General features: G+C 43.0%; 1 protein-coding gene across 1 annotated transcript in view; it reads left to right on the top strand.

Annotated features, from left to right (window-relative positions):
- The window catches only part of INSR (insulin receptor), a 1,335,646-nt gene that overhangs the window by 1,146,892 nt on the left and 169,280 nt on the right, over positions 1-19,474 (top strand). Inside the window, exon 15 of the mRNA XM_044090750.1 lies at positions 11,857-11,924. Within this exon, the coding sequence (XP_043946685.1) occupies positions 11,857-11,924 (68 nt within the window). The remainder of the gene's footprint in view (positions 1-11,856; positions 11,925-19,474) is intronic.

Below are 19,474 nucleotides of genomic sequence, written 5' to 3'. Positions count from 1 at the left end.
ATTGGTTCATAGGTATGTACTAGGCTAGCTGCCATTTTAAGACTAGCCAGTTTCCCTTTTTACTGCCCAAATTAACTTTATCCCATGTGTTTAGAGATTGGCCTTACCTATCCCATGGTTGATAATTATATTTTACCCCCAATGAGAATAACTACAGGGGGCAGTCCAGTTGTGCTTGAATTGGACAATGAACTTTTTGTTGTGGATGGGGAGTCTGTTCCAGAACACCAGTATCTTCTGCGAGATATAGCTGTTCCTCCAAACCATTCTGCTCATGTTGCAGAAGAGATTTATATCCCTAGACTGAGTATTTCTGATGCCATTTGATTTGCTGATGTGCAGTATATACAGATGTGCTGGGTTGGGGAATGCTTTGTATGCCTGACACAGATCACCTCTTAACAGTCTGTAGGTTGCTAAGTATAGTGACAGGACTTTGAGTCGGTCCATGTAAGACCTGTTTAGGCTTGTACCTTTTGGTAAGCTATCTCTGTGGGTGTTCTGTTTGCTTGTGTCTGGTCAGATACATGCCAAAGAGGGCATTATATTCAATCATTTGCCTAATGAGGGCTGAATAGTAGATTTAGACACAATCCGTTTGTTTATAAGCTTGTCAGTTGGTCAAAAGTTAGTCACTGTCCACATAAGTTAGAACAACTGGGTCAACTTTAATGTGGTAGTTTCCTGGGATAGATGACTTCCCAAATGATATAATAATGTATTTTTGGCATTTAGTTTCAGTTCATGGTTTTGGCGCTAGTTTTGTTTTGGGACAAACCTTCCTGCAGTGTAACAGTCGTTTTTGATTCAATGTCTGCTCCTAGCTCAGTCATCTGCAATCATAGTCAGCCAGTGCCCTTTGGTAATTGCTTTTACTTGAAAAGTAGTAGATGCCAAACAGGAGGGGTCCCAGCACAGAACCCTGGATTCTTTATACCCTGAGTGTACTGCTAACAACTGTGTCAATGTCAAAAGTCCTATGTTTGACAAGTGTCTGAACCCTGTACCTTAGTTAATGTTGGTCAGCTATTGCAGTCTGCCTATAATCCCACTCTATGTTGACTTCTGTTCCCACAGTCAAGCAATGTTTAAAAGGGTCTCTCTATTTGATATTCCTGAGGAGGACAGTTCCCTTTTCTTAGGATTTGCATTCTGTTTTGGAACAACTAACTGCTGTCCTCCAATCCAGTCAGATAGCGTATCACCATGGAAGACCCTGTTCTTGATGGCTTTTACATCAGCAGGGTTATTTCCAAGTGGCAGGCCTTAGTGTGCAAAGAGCCTTCTACATTCTTCCCAAAGACAGGTTGTGATGTAGCAGGTCAAACTCCAGCCTACCAGTATAGCAGCTACTGGTGCATCCTTCTTTGCAAATCTACCAGCCCAAAGGTGTTTGTGAGGCAACACTTTGACTACAATTCACATATTTTGTGAACATTACAAGCAGCATCTACAGGTCAGAAGCAGGGCAGGTTTTGCTGCAGCCATTTAGAAAGATGTGACCAGGCTTCCTAATCACATTGCAGCAGTGATCCTTATTTTGAACATTGCACAGTTGTGTGAGCACACTTGTTGTAACAGTAAGTATTTGAATATTTAGGTCACTGCTTTAAAATGGTCATACTCCTTCCTATGCCCATAAAGGAAGGCTTTTTACTTTCTTGAGATATGCTGGTGATAGAAGACAGGAGATCGGAATACCTGCTTGCTCATTATCCAGGTGACTCCACCCAGCCCTGGGGTATATACATACTAGTTAACCTGTGAATTGTCTGACTCCCCCCCCCCCCCAGATACACTTGGTGGCAATTTTACTACCAAAAAAAGGAAAGATGATGCAAGTTGATTTCCCTTCTCGCAAGCATCCAGCTGACATTCTCCACATGGTGAAGGGTTCCAATTCAAATCTCTGGAAGACCGGACACATCTCTGTGGCTTTATCTTGTAGATAGTGAACAATACTGTAGTGGCTATCTTAATATTCACACTACTACTGTTAGAGTATGCACGTTCAGGTCTTTTCCCCATTACTGCAGGGTTGTCCTTTGATAAAAACATTTGATGCACAATATGATGAATACAGCCATTCCTCCTAGTGCCATAGGAGAAGTACCTGACGAGAGAGATTCTAGATCTGGCAGACATAGCTGTTTCATCAAAACAGCATAGTTTAGGATCTTGGCATTATAAACACTGTTCTGTATGGCGCTCATGGTCACACAGGATATCTGTCGATGTGAGGCCCAATCACAAAGCCGAGACAAATTCTTAACATGTTTTTGTGGCTTCCAGTTATAAACTTATTCTGCTGGTATTAAGGGATAAAGCCCTGACTACCACCAAGGTAATCCTAGTTTTATTAGCTCCTCACATTAGTCAGAGCTGAAGTCCAAGATCGTTTGATAAATGGGAAATCTAAAGAAAGTTTGTATTAGTGTGTTAACATAGTGTTATTACTTCGGAGTAAGCTTTTTCTTCTTGGGACAAATAACAGCTCTTGTAGAGCAAGAGACCTTTTTAGATGGTGCCTTTCTGTTTATGGGCAATATTTTCTTTACAGACACTGGAAGCTGACACCCTAAGGAATGAGAGACTCATCTTTTCCCCTGTACTTCTGCAGTACAGAAATTTTTCATTTTTCAGTCATTTCTTCCGTTCAGGAGTATTTGCATCCTGTAACATATAGCACAGATTTCCAAATTTCATCAAAACTACATCATTTTTTCCACATACGTTTGGTTACAAATGGTGCTCAGAGGCTTGCAAGACAGAATACATATCTAAACATGCCTCTCTCAAAGTTTCTTAGGAAGTATTAACTGTGGCAGACCCACTTTTGAGAAAGCCGTTTTACAAAAAAGGCAGTAGACAATGCTTTCTTCTCCCCTTTCAAAAGAAATAGGTTTATTTGAAGGCCTGTTTTGGATCTTTCATATGTCAGGCAACACTTAAGATATACTGAGATAAAGATGCTGTGCTGAATGCTGCTTTGTTGCCTTAGCGCTGCTGATGTTCTATGTAGTTTTACTAGCATGTTCCCTTTGCATTACATGACATTTCTAAGGGTTTAAATAGGGAATAGCCATGTAATCATTAGTTTCACATTTCTTTTGTGGTTTGTCCACATCTTTAGTAATGTTCTCAAAGAGCCTATGCCAACCGATGGTTGGGAAACTCAGAGCCCTTGCCAACCAAGTCCATGAAGACAGATGGAAAGATACCAGAACCTGGGCAAATTGTACTGTGAGAGTGGGCAGAGAAAATAAAGACAAATGAGAAAACAGAGTAAAACATAAGAGGGAAGAGAGACCGGAGAAGTAAGAACATGAGAGGTGTGACTTGAGAGGAAGAGTTAAAGGCTGAAGTTGAAGACCTAAAAGTGGTAGGAAGAACTGGCCATGATGAAGGAAATCTGCCATATTTAGAAGTGAAAAGAGTCCTAGATAAATGACACGGGAAATTAAAGAGGAGGAGGAGGAGAATACGGAAGAGTAGGAGGAGTTAAGGGTGTGAGAGTTAGACATGTAGGTATCCTGGAAAAGAGATCTGAAGTACTGATTAAGGTGGGAAGAGTAACTTTAGAGAAGTGAATAGGACAGCTAACACAGACATCCAAGCAAGGACTTCAGCAAACATGGCAAGTCAGAATGTGGAGGGAAGCATTTTATTGATTGGAAAATTGGTCACAATGAATGATTAGAATAAGATTGATCTTAATGGAGTGAAAGAGTGGCAGAAAGATCTGTTCTATGAATGAGATTAGACACAGTAAGAAATGGGTGGCTGGAAATAGACATATGGGTACCAGCGAGTCAGCAGATGTATCTACATGAGAGGTACAGATAAGGGCCCCAGGAGTGATAAGGGCATATTAAGACCTGGAATATGCAATTGCCATTTTTTTGGTTGAGCTGCTGGTACTAATTGCTAAGACCGTAAGGAAGGATAAGATCCAGGACTACATTGCCTGTTAAGAAAGTGGACTGATATGTGAACATATGGCCTGGTTAGTGATGGAGTAGAGGCATGTCAGTGAAAGCAGCCTCTCTCCCATCAATGGATTTTACTGATCTGCAGGAGGGAGGAACTGCATTGCTGACCTATAAGTTGCAGAAGTACAATAGGATGATGATGCTGATAAACTAAGAGTTGGAATAGCTGACTGATGGCACGAAAGAATGGGTAGGAGGAAGAGTGTGGTAATTACACAGTAGGAGGCAGGAAGGTGCAGAAATCAGCAATTAAGGCAAATTATACATTAGCAGGAAACCGGTAAAAAAGGGACATTGATGCAAAGTGTGAGTGATGATAAAATGGGTGAACAAAGTAGAAAAAGGCAGGTAATGGGACCCACAAGAATGGCTGGAAATGTCGGGGGTCATTTTAAATAATGCTAGGAATGTAAGCAAAATAAATAAATACGGAGGTTTGCCAGAAATATGGGCATATGATGATGGAGACTTGATACAGAGATCCCAGGGCATTAGTCATCATAAAGATCTGTGGTGCAGTATAGTTCTGTATTACTGAGGAGTTTGCTGCAGGCAGATGTCTACCTTTCCATCCTGACATCCAGAGCTTTTCCAAGCTTTAGACATTTCCAGAGTGGAGCTGTCCTCCCTGTTTGCTGAGAGCATCTGTAGAACATGCTCAGTAGAAAAGTGAAAACATGCATTGCTGTCTCTGGTTTTCTTTTTGGTTGCAAGAGGTGATTGTTCATCAGACCATTGGTGTTTTCCAGGTGACTTCCAGAAAGTAAGTTCTCACATTGGAAAAGCATTTTTCTGTTCTATTTGATGTTGTTGCATTTCCTCCTAATTGTTAGATTAGCACATTGTATTATTTTTATGGAATCTTTCTAAAGCTGACAGTGAACCAGTAAAATTAGCGGCAAGTATGTTTTGGGAGGAGGTGTACTCCACTGAAAGACTGTCACTTTCATTGTTTGTTTTATTTGGAGGAAGACCCAGCGATTTTCTTTATTGAGCATTATGTTTATTTTAGTAAAACAATCCTTTGTTGGGTCCCAGACAGTTTAACTTTCCTTGAACACCGGAAGCTTTTAGCACTGCACCAAGTGTTATCAGCCTTCCCCCAGTAGGGAAACTGTCAACTATCAGGCCCAAGACAATGCATAAGAGTAAGTACTGCCATGGAAAATGGAGAAAATTAAGTACTGGTTCAAGTATCCATAGGGCAGAGAGTTCGCTTCCACTGCAACCCTACTTGTGCCACAAGGTGCTGAGGACAACAGTGTATGTGTCTGTACTGAGGTGCAACATTATCTGCCTTTATCCCCAATGCTTCTTTATAGCACATCCTTACCTTTTTAACCATCTGAGTCTGTTAATGTGATTTACTCTTACAGCACAGCCAGGCCTTATTGGTAGAAACAGTTGCATCACAAAACATCCTGCTAAAGTTCTTGGAGTTGGGAGAAAACTAGCAATGCCTTTGGGAGTTCCAGAGCCCTGGAATTCAAGCCAGGAGGAGGTGCCCACCTGCAATTAATTCCTCATGTCATATCTCAGACGTAATGAATTGTACTTCAGCAATGATCCTAATATTCTAACATGTACTGTTATGGTGAATAGTCTCACAGCTGTACTTTCTTCCTGACTGTAGAAATGCATTTACCATATTAGCAGAGATGGACTCCTAAGAGGATTCAACACTTTGTGCTGAAAACTTGTAAATCTGAGAAGTGGTGGTTATTAATGGTATTGATTGACAGTATTATGTTGCTGCACACATGCATGTTCTCTAATTCTGGGGAGTCATTTAGTGCCTTCTTCTAGAAATGTAATTGCCAAGCTGGCAAGGTGAAATAGTGACACAAACGTACATTATGTAAACATTCTTTTTGCTTAAAGTTGCTATATTTAGGCAGTATTGAAGTCAATGTAATATTCTCTGTTGCTGCATGTATGTGTCTAGATGTTCTTCGTGTTTCACTGTTGCAGTCATTACATTTGGGTAATCTGTTGGCAGGTTGCCCTCATTCGGCCTGAATAACAAAGTCTTGGGTCCTGCGTCGGTTGCTGTCTCCTCTTCCATGGCGTCAGATCATCAGAGGTATAAAACACGCAGCCGACACCATTTTATTCAGTCTTTCTTGCCGTGCAGTGCCCGAAGCAGAAACAGTTCGCAGGTGCCGGTCAGCCGACTCCTGAAATTTTCGCATTCGAATTTCAGAACCAAAGTCTTCAAACTAAAGCTAAGTACTCCGTTGGGGAAACTTTTTCTTGCTCCTTACCGATGTCAGTAAAAGTTAATTGCATTACTTGTGGGAAGCAAATACCTCATAAGGATTTTCATTTGTACTGTATTCCTTGCCTAAGCCCAGATCATAACGTGCCTTGCTTTTGGTTTTGTGCTAGATTTAACCAACGCACTATTAAGCGTCAGTATAGTTTTGCTTCTAAATATTTTGGATCAAGATTTAACTATCCTGAAATGCTGTCAGTTAGCACTCCGACTACCGGAGTTCACAAAAAACGCAAAGAAAAAGACAGAGACAGACAGCTGAGGTCCAAAAACGTACGACGAAGCTTCTCCTAAGCCAGTCACCAGTTCGCCGGTACTCAGTAAGGCGCTTTCACAGCCCCTGATACCTGATACCTTTGAGTCACAGGCCTCTACCGATACCCATTCGGAGTCCGGTATGCCGTGAGATGCTCAGAGTATTGAACCCGCAGATGTCTCTTCCTTGGATGGGTCCGGAGCCGCTGAGCAGGCACTGGCTTCTGAGGGTATTTTCAGCAGCAAAAACAAGGTCAAAAACATCATCTATGTCTAAAAACCGATGCATGAGCCACGTGCTCAGGCCCCTATGCCTAAAAAACAGATTATCAAAATGGCTGAAGACTTAACCCCCCCCCCCCCCCTGCTAAGAGGCCTAGGCAAGGCACTGATAATGAATCTTCAGATCAGGTTTCCATTTTGTCTGATTCCTCTTCTGATCAGGAATTTTCTATTCCACCCTATGAGGATTCTGATGCAGAGGAATCCATCCCATCTGCATCTCCTCCTGAGGATTACTGTTTTGGAGAAACTTTGCATACTTTAAGGGAACATTTTCACTGGGAGAGTCAGGACTTTTCTGAATCAAAAAAGAGGCTTAGGGATTTCCTTCTTCCTCTGCATAGGCCTTTGGCTATACCCCCTGTACTAGATATTGTGGATGATGTGTTTTCGGAATCAAGCATGGCTCCTGATTCCCTACCTCCGGCTCCTAGTAAGCCAGACAGATATTATAGGGTTCCTGACTCCCACAAATTTCTATTCAGAAATCCTGCTGCTGATCCAGAGACTATTTCTCAGGGTCCCAAGGGTGTAAAGGCCTCTACAGCCAAGAATCCTACCCCCTCTGATAGAGATTCCAGGGCGCTGGATAGATGGGGAAAGAAGGTTTATATGTCTGCTACCTTGGCAATCAGAGCCTTAAACTGCCAGTTTCATATGCTTAAATATCAACAGCATGTTATGGGCTTACTGAAACAGAAAATTATGTTGATTTCTGATTGTGTGGAAAATAGAGTTACATGAATTATTGCATTCAGCAGAACAAGTTGGAAAGCATACTTTGCAATGTGGTTTTGATTCCTTGGAGGCCTCTTGCAGGGCCGCAGTTACTGGATCTGTGATTAGAAGGCATGCCTGGCTCAAGGAGCAAAATCTGCCTGATCATGTTAAAGTTAAATTGTTGGATGCTCCCTTGCAGCATGATACTCTGTTTGGTAATAAGGCAGAAGAGGTTTTAAAGAAAATGGAAGATAAAGCAAAATCTATGTAAACTGTAAAAGATTTCTTGCAAGTTCAGCCACCCAGGTTTAGTAGGCACTTGCCTACCAAAAATTGGTCCTTTCCTGTGTCCAACAGAACCACTCAAGGCAAATCCAGGTGCTCAAAAGGCTCCAGATACCAGTCACAGGGTTCTTATAGGTCAAAGCAATGGGGTGCCTCCACCTCTAAATCTGGAGGAAACAAAGTACAACCCTATAGAAAGCAGTCTCAATGACTTTCCTCCACCATCACCAAGCACTTACCTTTTAGCATCCCCCTTGGGGGGGAAACTAGCACTTCATGCTCAAAATTGGCAGTTAATTACCCAGGACAAGTGGGTATTGAACATAGTATCCCAGGGGTACAGATTTCATTTCCATACTTTGCCAATTCCAAACGGATGGCCAGATCTGCCACAAAATCAGTGGGCAGAGGCTCAGAAACAAGTTATGTCCCTCATGGATATGCGGGCTTTTCAACCAGTACCAGAGAAGAAAAAAGGACAAGGTTTTTATTCAAGACTTTTCCTGGTACCCAGAAAAGACAATTCTTGATGTCTAATACTGGACCTATCGATTTTGAACACGTACCTGGACATTCCAAAATTCAAAATGCTGACTTTACAACAGCTGCTGCCTATGCTGGGCAGGAACGCTTGGTTAGTGACTCTAGATTTAAAAGAGGCATACCTGCATATTCCAATAAGGGAATCATGCAGAAGATACCTCCGCTTCAAGGCAGGTTTTTTTGCATTACCAATTCTCTGCCCTGCCCTTTGGCTTATCTACTGCGCCCAAGGTCTTTTCAAAGTGCCTGGCACCAGTAATTGCATTCTGCATACAAATTTATCCTTATCTGGACGACTGTCTCATTCAAGCAGAGAGGACAAGAACACTCTTCTTCAACATCTGGCATTTGTAAAAATGCTTCTAACATGCCTAGTGTACACAATAAAGGAAAAGAAATCCCAACTGGTACCCTCTCAAATAATTACATTCCTGGGTGCAAGCTTGAATACAACTGCCCAGATGGCTTACCTTATGCCAGACAAACAAAGGCAACTGACAATATATTTCAAACAAATAGCAACAAAAACCCACTTATCTGCAAGACACATTCTGCAGGCTTTGGGGTTTATGGCATCCTGCACTCTACTAATTCCATATGCAAGACTGCATATGAGGAAACTTCAATGGTACCTAAAAAAGTTTATGGATCCAACATTGTCACAGTCTGGAAACAATGATTCCTCTCATTCCCTACCTACAACAGGAGTTTCTTAGGTGGGCAGAGACATGTCACCAAAACAAGGGACTGTCTTTCACTCTACCCCCCTGCCACCCAATCCCTAACTACAGACGAGTCAGACTATGCTTGGGGGCCCACCTGGTGGGGAGATGCATTCAGGGCAAATAGAGCCCACAACAAATGCATCTGCATATCAACCAGAAAGAGATGCTAGCTGTTCAGAATGCTCTGACAGCCTTCAAGGACTTACTTCATCCAGGACAACTACTGATAAAGACGGACAACTCCACGGTTATGTGGTAAATAAACAAGCAGGGGGGTACACATTCCTACCCCCTTTGCAGACTAGCCATGGCATTGTGGAACATGGCTTTGACTTACCAAATACATCTTCAAGCTCAGTTCCTGCCAGGAAAACAAAATACTCTGGCAGACGACCTAAACAGAATTCTTATGGACCCACACAAATGGAAACTGGATCCACAAATCTTCACCATGTTAGCACAGAAATGGGGGAGCCCAGACATAGATCTATTTGCCTCTCCCCAAAATTATCAGCTGGACAAATTCTGCACAAGAATTCATCACAAAAAAGCTTGGAAAGTGGGCGCCCTATCCTTCTGTTGGAAAAACCTATCAGTCTATGCCTTTCCCCCTCTGCCTCTTCTCTCCAAAGTCTTACTAAAAGTCAGACAGGAAAAAACAAAAATTATCCTAGTTGCTCCGGACTGGCTTCTGCAACACTGGTACCCACTTCTAAGGAATATGTCTCAATTTCCCCCTTGGTACTTGCCTCAAATACCTCATCATCTGTCTCAGCAAACAATCAAATTCTGCACACTCAGCTCCAAACTCTGAACCTTGCAGCATGGCTGATCATTTAATTATTCAAACAACACCTCTCAGTAAATCTGTGATGGATGTCATTTTGGAAGCCAGAAGGCCTAGTACTAGAAAATCTTATGCTGATAAATGGAAGAGATTCTGTGCTTGGAACCAAGCACAAGGAACAGACACAGCAAAGCCCAATATTCTTCAGATTTTACAATATTTGACTGAAATGCTTGACAAGGGCCTGTCTTTTTCTTCAATAAAAATCCATGCCTCTGCCATCTTGGCTCATTACAACACAGAGCCACCCCTCTTTTCTCATCCTCTGCTTAAACAGTATCTTAGAGGGGCCAAAAATTTAAGGCCTCCCAGAATATCTCCAACTCCTGCATGGGACCTCAATTTCGTAGTGGAAAAACTCACCCTGCCTCCTTTTGAACCAGCAGCTACTGCGGATATAAACTTTCTATCTTGAAAAACAGCTTTTCTCTTGGCAGTCACTTCAGCAAAAAGGGTTTCAGAACTACAGGCCCTCATGGCAGTGGAGCCTCTTATTATATTTTACCCAGACAGGGTGTCCCTCAGGACCAATCCATCTTTTATGCCTAAGGTGGTATCCAGTGTGGCTCTTAACCAGACCATTCATCTGCCAACATTTTACCCAAATCCGCAGAACAAGGGGGAGTGGATTTTGCATTCCTTGGATGTACACAGACAACTAAGATTCTACTTAAACAGGACTAAACCTTTAGGAAAATCTGAGCAACTTCTGGTAGCATTTGCTGCAGCATCAGAGGGGAAAGCTATATCAAAGCAGACTATTTCTAAGTGGATAAGCCACTGCATTCGTTTCTGCTATTTGCACCATGGTAGACCTGTGTCCAAGGGGATCAGATCACATTTCACCAGGGCTGCCTCTACATCAGCAGCTTTTCTCAGAGGAGTTCCAACAAAAGACATTCTAGAAGCTGCTACTTGGAGCTCTGTTCATACCTTCACAAAGCATTATCATTTACCTCGCTTTTCCAAATCCAGGGCAGGCTTTGCCACTGCAGTCCTGCAGGGCCTTATAGCCACTCCTAATGCTGTTTAGTTCCATCCTCCCATCCATAGCTTTGGGATTCTACCCAAATGTAATGACTGCAACAGTGAAACACTAAGAACATAGTACAGTTGTGTACACTTACCATAAATGTAGATGTTCGAGTGTATTCACTGTTGCAGTCCGGGTTACCCACCCGCCATCTCCCTTTCTATATCTTTCCTTCACTGTTCTCAAAAGCGTTTGTGGTGTATTTGCTTTTAGTTGAAGGTAAAGTTTGTTTCTAAAAGTGCATCTATATATATATATATATATATATATATATATATATATATATATATATATATATATATATTTATTTATCTTTACTGTTTATATAGTTATATTTTTGCTCCCCATTTGGGGGGCACCTGACATCGGGGGCAAGAAAAACTGAATAAAATGGTGTCGGCTGCGTGTTTTATACCCCTGACAACCTGACGTCATGGAAAAGGAGACAGCAACCAACGCAGGACCCAAGACTTTGTTATTCTGGCCGACTGAGGGCAACCTGCCAGCAGATTACCCAAATGTAATGACTGCAACAGTGAATACACTCGAACATCTACATTTATGGTAAGTGTACACAACTGTACTTTTTTGGGACCCTTGACCTTTTGCATGCCTTTTCTATATGGATTATTCAAACATTAAACATGTCAGTATTAATAGAAAGCAAAGTGGCAACATTAAAAACATGCAAATGAAACTGTTGTATTGAACAGGCCTCACAGCTGTTAGCTGATATAGGTATGTATTTGTATATATACACACACAGTAGGGTCATACCTAGAAATGTTTTTGTTCCCTTTGGAGTTGCACTTGGACATGCACCTTTTTTTGGGCATTTCTTAGTTAGCATACTTTAAGTAAGTGAATAAATAATATGTTTTTTCTTTGTGATTCTATAGGCAGACAGAAGGACCAACTGGGCCACTGTATGCTTCCTCTAACCCAGAATACCTCAGTGCTAATGATAGTAAGTAATGCTGTCTCTTTTCTCCATTTTCTTTTTAATTCTAAATATACAGGTCAGCCATGTCAAAGTATACAAGTAACACTTGTTATAACAGTGTACTGGAGTAGATTATCAGTTGTCTGTGTACTGGTCTTTCAACTCTGTCCAACCAAAGAAAAGCTTGCAAGTTACTCGTGTAGTCTAGTTTGTTTTAAAAAGTAACCCTCATTAAATTATATCATGTTGGATGCTTTGCAGCTTATTTAGTGACACAGTGCAGCTGCTGTACCCTTTAACTCTTAAAACATTTGTGTGATTTGTTGGTGTGGAGACTGCACTGTCTTGTTAAATGAATGTTATAGAGAGTCCACTTTGTGGCTGATGCATGAGCATCATTTTAAAAAGAGTTCGCTGATTAGGTCCTTTCCCTATTGAAGAGTTTAATCAGCAGTTTGTAGACCTCTCACCTGAAATCTGACTGACAAATTAGTTTTGCTTTTTAATAGTAAAGATGGTCACCACTGCAGTGATGCTCCTTACTATGTGATCTTGTCACAAGTAGGCCATCCAAATTCTGGATCAGTCTTCAGAACATTATTTTGGACATCATGCGAGTGTAGTTCCACCCTGGTTGACATCAGACCTATGGTTGTTATGGAGGAGAAGATTCTGATATCATGCTTTTAGTCCATTTTGCCACAAGAAGTGATCATTTCAATCCACTCTTCATTAGGGGTCTCTCAGAGGGGATTTCTTTACTTGTTTTTGACTTCCTGTGTGTTATGATTTGTCTGCTCTAGGCCTAGTATAAACATATGAAGCGAAGCTAACATAACTGACCATCTAGGTGTCCAGTAGACTCTGGGACAAAACTGGGTTGGATTGTATGGCTAGGCTTGTAAAGCCCCTGGTGGTGGTTAGCATACTGTAAGCCTATGAACTTGTACTATACTTACATACCCCACTGTTTGATTTAAAACAGACCTTTCTAAAGGTCATGATATCCTCAGAAAAATGCGTAAATAAGTGTGACTGCAAAGTATAAATTCCGCCTGAAGACTTTCACTAGCAGTGCCTTTTTGTTTAGTAGAAAACCTATAACTTCTTAAGAGCACTGCTGAACATTTAGTTAGACTACTCTGTCCAGTTCAGCCTGTAACTTGGAGATCTACCTGCCTAGAAGCATTAGTACATTATCATTCATCTGTGAACTTTCCACTTTAGTCATTCCAATAGAATAAAATGAGGAACCTATCACAGGCCCAAAAACTGACTGTTAAAGAAATTATGGATAAGAAAGTGTGAGGCTGTAGCAGGTTTGTTTCCTGTCTGGTGAGGATTAGCTTTGGGTCCCAGCCTGCTGACATACTAGTGTTTAATCAGCTAATGATGTGACCTTTCGTGATTCTTTCCTTGATTGCTGTCACTTCTGCTTCACAGACAACCAAGGTTCTCTGTGCTGAATGCCCATTGCCTTAAACCCATAAAAGACAACCTTACATCTAAGGTGCTATGGATTTTCCCAGAATCAAGACAATGAGATGTCCCTACAGTTTTGACTGGCTGTAGTACATTACATCTTTTAAACAAGTTCACCAGAGCTGAAGTTTCTGATATTGAGCCTCTTCTGCAGGTTGGCCCGTGCCAGACACTCGGGTGTCCCTCCCAATTTTGCAGTTTGATTACAGAAAATTTGTATAAAATTATGAAGACTAGTAAAAGGCTAATATCAAGCCAGTCCAACTTTCTGTTTTAGGCATTCCTCCTGCCCTCTGTGTTAGTGTTAGACACTGTCGGAGGATCCAGAGTGGCCTTCAGACACTGCACATTCCAGTGACAAACTGATATCCTTTACAGGACTAGAACAAAAGCCCTGTACCATTTTAAGTATATGGCATGTAGATTGCCAAACCCATATGATTTAATATCAAGGCAACATTCTAAGACAAATGGAAGATGTGCTTTAAGAAATACCTGATACTACTTTGAAACTAAGGATTTGTAGACTGTCAAGCTGCAGTAAAAATGAGTACAATGCAGCAGTGACTTCTGTTAACAGGGTAGCTGCCTCTGGCACAGTTAAGAGTAATTCATCCTTAGCCAGATGATGTAAAATGGTAGTTTTTAAGTGTTCTGTTGATAATGAATTTGCTGCTGTTTCTGGTTTTCTGCCTCAGGAGCACAAAATGGCATCTCTGCCCCACAGTTAAGCATTTTAAAGTAGAACCTTTTATCATCAGGCTCCTAGTGAGACCAGCTCCTCTTCATGGGACAATAACTTTAACACCTTTATTAAATTATCACTTTAGTTATAGGCAAGTGTACATTAACAGAAGAAAAAAATAATCCATATTAATATTTTTTCTATTTCCATATGTGAATTCCTGCCTTCCGTTAAACCTCACTCCTCCTGCTGAACATTATTCTGCTTGTATTGCTCCCACGATTTCTGTTTTTTTTTTTTTTTGTTTTTTTGTGTAATTTGCTCCTTCCCTTTTTCTGAAGTTCATTCTTCAGTTCTTTAATCTGTCTTACTTGGAATGCAAACGTATGATGTCCTTCAAGAATGCAACTGCAGTCATAACATATGGGTTGTCCTGCCTCAGGCAGCCCTCGGTCGGCCGAATTCCAAAGTCTGGGTCCGGCGACGGCTGGTGTCGCCTCCTCTCCGACGTCACAACGGCTGGAGTATAAAGGCATCGGCCGACGCCATCTTCTTCGGTCTTTCTTGCCGCGCGGTGCCCGAAGCAGAAGCAGTTCGCAAGTGCCGGTCGGTCAGCTCCTGTGTTTTCAGTTCCGAAGTCATCTAAAAGCTAAGTACCCCGTTGGGGAACATTTATTCTTGCATCAGCCGATGTCAGAACAAATTGAGAAAGTTAATAATTGTCTTGTGGTAAACAAATACCTCATAAGGACTTCCATTCTCTCTGCCTTCCTTGCCTGGGCCCAGACCACGACGTCTCGGCCTGTGCTGCCTGTGCTTGCTTTAATAAGCACACTCTCAGGCGCCAGGCAGAATTCGCCGAGGACTTTTTCGGTGAATCTTTTGCGTATATCATGCCGTCGGATCAACCGACAACCCAATCTGCTAAAAAACGCAAGGACCGGGACCGACATCCTCGGCCCGCGTCCTCTACCGATGCTACTCCTAAATCCTCTGCTAGCGCTCCGGTCCCCTCGGAAGTGGTAAATCAACCGCTTCAGGCCGACGACACAGCGTTAACACGACCTTCGGTCTCGGAGATCTCTCCGGTGCCGGTTGTTGATTTTCCTCCAGAAACCGAAGTTCTGGATCTACCCGACACCATTCCTGTGGACAAGGTAACGCCTGCACGTGGGGCTGCTAGGCCTCCTGTCTCCATGTCCATCAAGGCCTTTGCACGTGCTAAGGCCGCCAGTCAGGCCAAGGCCCATCCTAAACCTGCCCAGGCCCCTTCATCTGATAAGCAGATCATGTCTGTGGCTGCAGATCTTATTTCCCTTATCAGGGGGTCTCAGCCTCATCCGGACAGGGGTTCTCAGCCACCTGCAGAAAAAAGGCCTAGAACTGAGCAGGCGGACGACCTCTCCTTGGATGAAGCCTCTGGGGATTCTGAGCATTCTGATACCCAAGAAGAACCCTTCCAGGCCTACAAGGACTCTGATGCTGAGGAATCAATTCCCTCTGTCTCCCCTCCAGAGGATTTCTCATTTGGTGAAGTCCTGCATTCCATGAGGGAACATTTTCAATGGCAAGGTCAGGAATTCTCTGACTCCAGGAAAAGGCTTTGTACTTTCCTCAAGCTTCCCCAGCACAGACCTTTGGCTATCCCTCCAGTTATGGATGTTTTGGATGATGTTTTCTCTGACTCCAGTGCCAACCCTGATTCTCTTCCTCCTGCTCCTGTCAAGCCGGACAGATATTATAGGGTCCCTGACACTCACAAGCACCTTTTTAAGGCTCACTCTGTGGATCTAGAAACTATTTCACAGGGCCCCAAGGGAGTGGCTTCCTCCTCTGCCAAAAACCCACTGCCAGCTGACAGAGAAGCAAGGTCCCTGGAGAGATGGGGTAAAAAAGTATATACCCCTACTACCCTAGCCATGAGGTCTCTTAACTGCCTTTTTCACATGTTTCAGTACCAAGATTTTCTCCTGGATGATTTACAGAAAAAGTTGGCCTCTCCTGAGCCTATTGATAAAAAGGCACTGCAGGATCATATTCATAACACTCAGCAGGTTAATAACCATTTTCTGCAGTGTGGTTATGATGCACTGGAAGCTTCATGTAGGGCAGCTATGACTGGGGCTGTGATACGTAGACATGCTTGGTTGAAGGATCAGTCTTTGCCTGACCATGTTAAAGTAAAGTTACTGGATGCACCTTTGGAAAAACGAAAGCTTTTTGGTGCTACTGCACAAGATGTATTGAAATCCATAGAGGAAAAAGCAAAGTCAGTACAGACAGTCAAGGATTTCCTTCAGGTTCAGCCACCCAGATTCAGCAGAAACTGGCCCTCCAAGAATTGGTCCTTCCCCGGCTCTGACAAGTTTCAAAGGGGAAAAAGCAGACGTGCCTGAGGTAGAGGGCAATACCGAGGATCTTACAGGGGCCGTCAATGGCAACCTCCAAATCAAAGAAGTGGCGCAGACAGTTCAGCTGCACCACAAGGACAATCACAATTACTTGACTTTCGTACCGCCTACAAAGGTTCAAAGAGAAGCACCTTTGGGCGGAAAATTAGCCTTATTCTCACAAAACTGGCATATCTTAACCAAGGACAATTGGATTCTGGATTTGATAGACAAAGGTTACAGATTCCACTTCCACACATTACCAATAAAACAAGGCATGCCAAACCTGCCACATCATCAAAGGGCAGAGGCACTCACTCAAGTTTCCAAGCTATTAAGTATAAAAGCAATAGAAAGGGTTCCTCCTCAGGAGCAAGGCCAGGGATTTTATTCAAGACTGTTCCTTGTTCCAAGAAAAGAAAACAAATGGAGACCCATACTGGACTTGTCAACTCTAAACACTTTCCTCATTGTGCCAAAGTTCAAAATGCTGACGTTGCAGCAACTTCTTCCCATGTTGGGCAAGGGTTCTTGGCTGGTCACTCTGGACCTCAAGGAGGCATACCTGCATGTCCCAATCAGACAAAGCTGCAGAAGATACCTCAGATTTCTTGCAGGAACAGAGCATTATCAATTCTTAGCATTGCCATTTGGCTTATCTACTGCGCCCAGAGTGTTCACGAAATGCCTGGCATCAGTAGTGGCACACTGCAGACTGAAGGGGATTCAAATATACCCCTACTTGGACGACTGCCTCATACAAGCAGACAACAAACCTTAAAAGGGAATTTGGACTATGTCATGCATCTACTGCAGGCCTTGGGATACACAGTCAACATTCAGAAGTCAAACTTACTACCATCCCAACAAATTATATTCCTAGGAGCCAAACTGGACACGGAAAACCAAATGGCCTACCTCACAGAGGAAAAACAGCAGCATTTACCAGAGTACTTCAAAGGCCTAGCAAAGCTTTCCCAGCTGACTGCAATAATCCTGCAGGCCCTGGGTTTCATGGCATCTTGCATCCTTCTGATACCTTTGGCAAGACTTCATATGAGAAAGCTGCAGTGGTATTTAAAAAACTTGTGGTCTCAACACAACAACAGCCTAGAGGACATAATCCCACTTATTCCATGTCTGCAGAAGGAATTTCTATGGTGGGCTCAAGCCAGTCAACTAAACGAAGGCATGTCTTTCAACAGACCTCAAGCAGACCAAATGATAATAACAGACGCCTCAGACCATGGATGGGGGGGGGGCGCACATGGAGGGCAGATGCATTCAAGGTCTTTGGACGCCAAAGGAAAGACATCTGCACATAAACCAAAAGGAGATGTTGGCAGTGATGCATGCCATCGAGACTTTCGAAAAATCACTAAAACAGGGACATTTGCTAATAAGGACAGACAACACCACTGTCATGTGGTACATAAACAAGCAGGGAGGCACTCATTCTTATCCCCTCTGCAGACTAACAATGCTTCTCTGGGAAAAATCCCTGAGCCTGAAGATGCATTTACAATCCCAATTTGTTCATAGGTTGGTACTAGGCTATCAGCCCTAGGGCCTATACAAGCCTAGCCATAACAATTCCCTGGCTATTTCTTCCCACATTATTTACTTTCCTGGACCCCTGTCTAGCAGGGCGACTGACGTGATCCCTGGGGTGAATTTCCTTTCTCCCATCCAATCGTCAAGGTTCCTCTTGAAGAGGTCCAAAGAGGTACTCTGCTTGACATGTATGGGCAATCTATTCCAGAGTCTGGGGAGTCTCTGGGTCAGGAACCTATCCCTCCAACATGTTTTGTTTATTGTGATGACAAGGTTTAGATCCCTGGAGCGTGTAGCTCTGAGGGATTGGGATTTCTTTAAGTGTAGCATGTCCAACAGCTATGCGTTTGACATGGCCTTGTATGTTAAGCAGAGATCGCCTCTGAGTAGACGATATGTGACAGAGTATAGCTGGAGTTTTTTAAGACGGTCAGCGTAGGGCATCTGCTTTAGGCCTGTGATTCTTTTAGTGAGGTATTTCTGAGGCCTTTCCAGTTGTTGCAGATGTCTTGAGAGGTACATACCAAATGGGGCGTTGTATTCTATAATGGGTCTAATGAGGGATGAGTACAGTGGGACAATGACCTCCTTTTTTCTGGATGTAAAGCCCTTCGTGATGAGGTGTGCCACATAGAAGGATTTCCTGACTGTTGTGGCGATGTGGTTATCGAAGGTGAGACCACTGTCCACCTGTGTCCCTAAGTCTCTTATCACACTTTCTGTGTTTAGTGTACTGCCACCTATATGGTAATTCATGGATACATGTTTTTTCCCAAAGGGGATAACAATACATTTCTTGCCATTGAGCTTGAGCCCATGGCTCTGGCACCAAGCATCTGTTTCTGTAAGGCCCTTTTGTAGAGTATCCACATAATTTGGGGATTCAATAATGGCTCCCAGTTTGCAGTCATCTGCAAACTTTGTTAGCCAGAGTCCCTTAGTGTTGACCTGTACTTCAGAGAAGTAGATGCCAAACAAGAGCGGCCCCAGGACTGAACCCTAAGGTACTCCACTTGTCTGGAGCTGGATTTGGAGTTGGCTACTTTTACAGTGTGGTTTCTATCAGTAAGCCATTTAGCAACCCATTGGGTGACATAGAGATTAATGCCCAACTTAGTAAGTTTATCTATGATTCCAGAGTGGGGGATGGTGTCAAAGGCCTTGGCAAGGTCTAGATAGGCTGTGTGGACCACCTTACCCTTGTCCATTGCTCTGGAGACTGATTCAAAGAAGTCAATCAGGTTCAGGAGACAAGATCGGCCCTTCACAAACCCAAACTGGGTGGGGTCCAGTGTTTGAAGGTTGCCAATGTCTTTGTTTAGAAGTTCCATGATAATACGCTCCATGGCCTTGCAGATAAGGCTTGTCAGACTGATGGGACGGTAGTTTACGGGATCCAAGGTGGATCCCCCCTTGTGGATTGGGATAACTGTAGCTCTGCGCCACTCAGTGAGCACGAAACC

The sequence above is a fragment of the Protopterus annectens genome, chromosome 13.part0 (assembly GCF_019279795.1).
Source record: "Protopterus annectens isolate FY-2018-M chromosome 13.part0, PAN1.0, whole genome shotgun sequence".
NCBI lineage: Eukaryota > Metazoa > Chordata > Ceratodontiformes > Protopteridae > Protopterus > Protopterus annectens.
The sequence above is the reverse complement of the archived record's forward strand: the minus strand, read 5'-3'. Positions and strand labels throughout refer to the sequence as shown.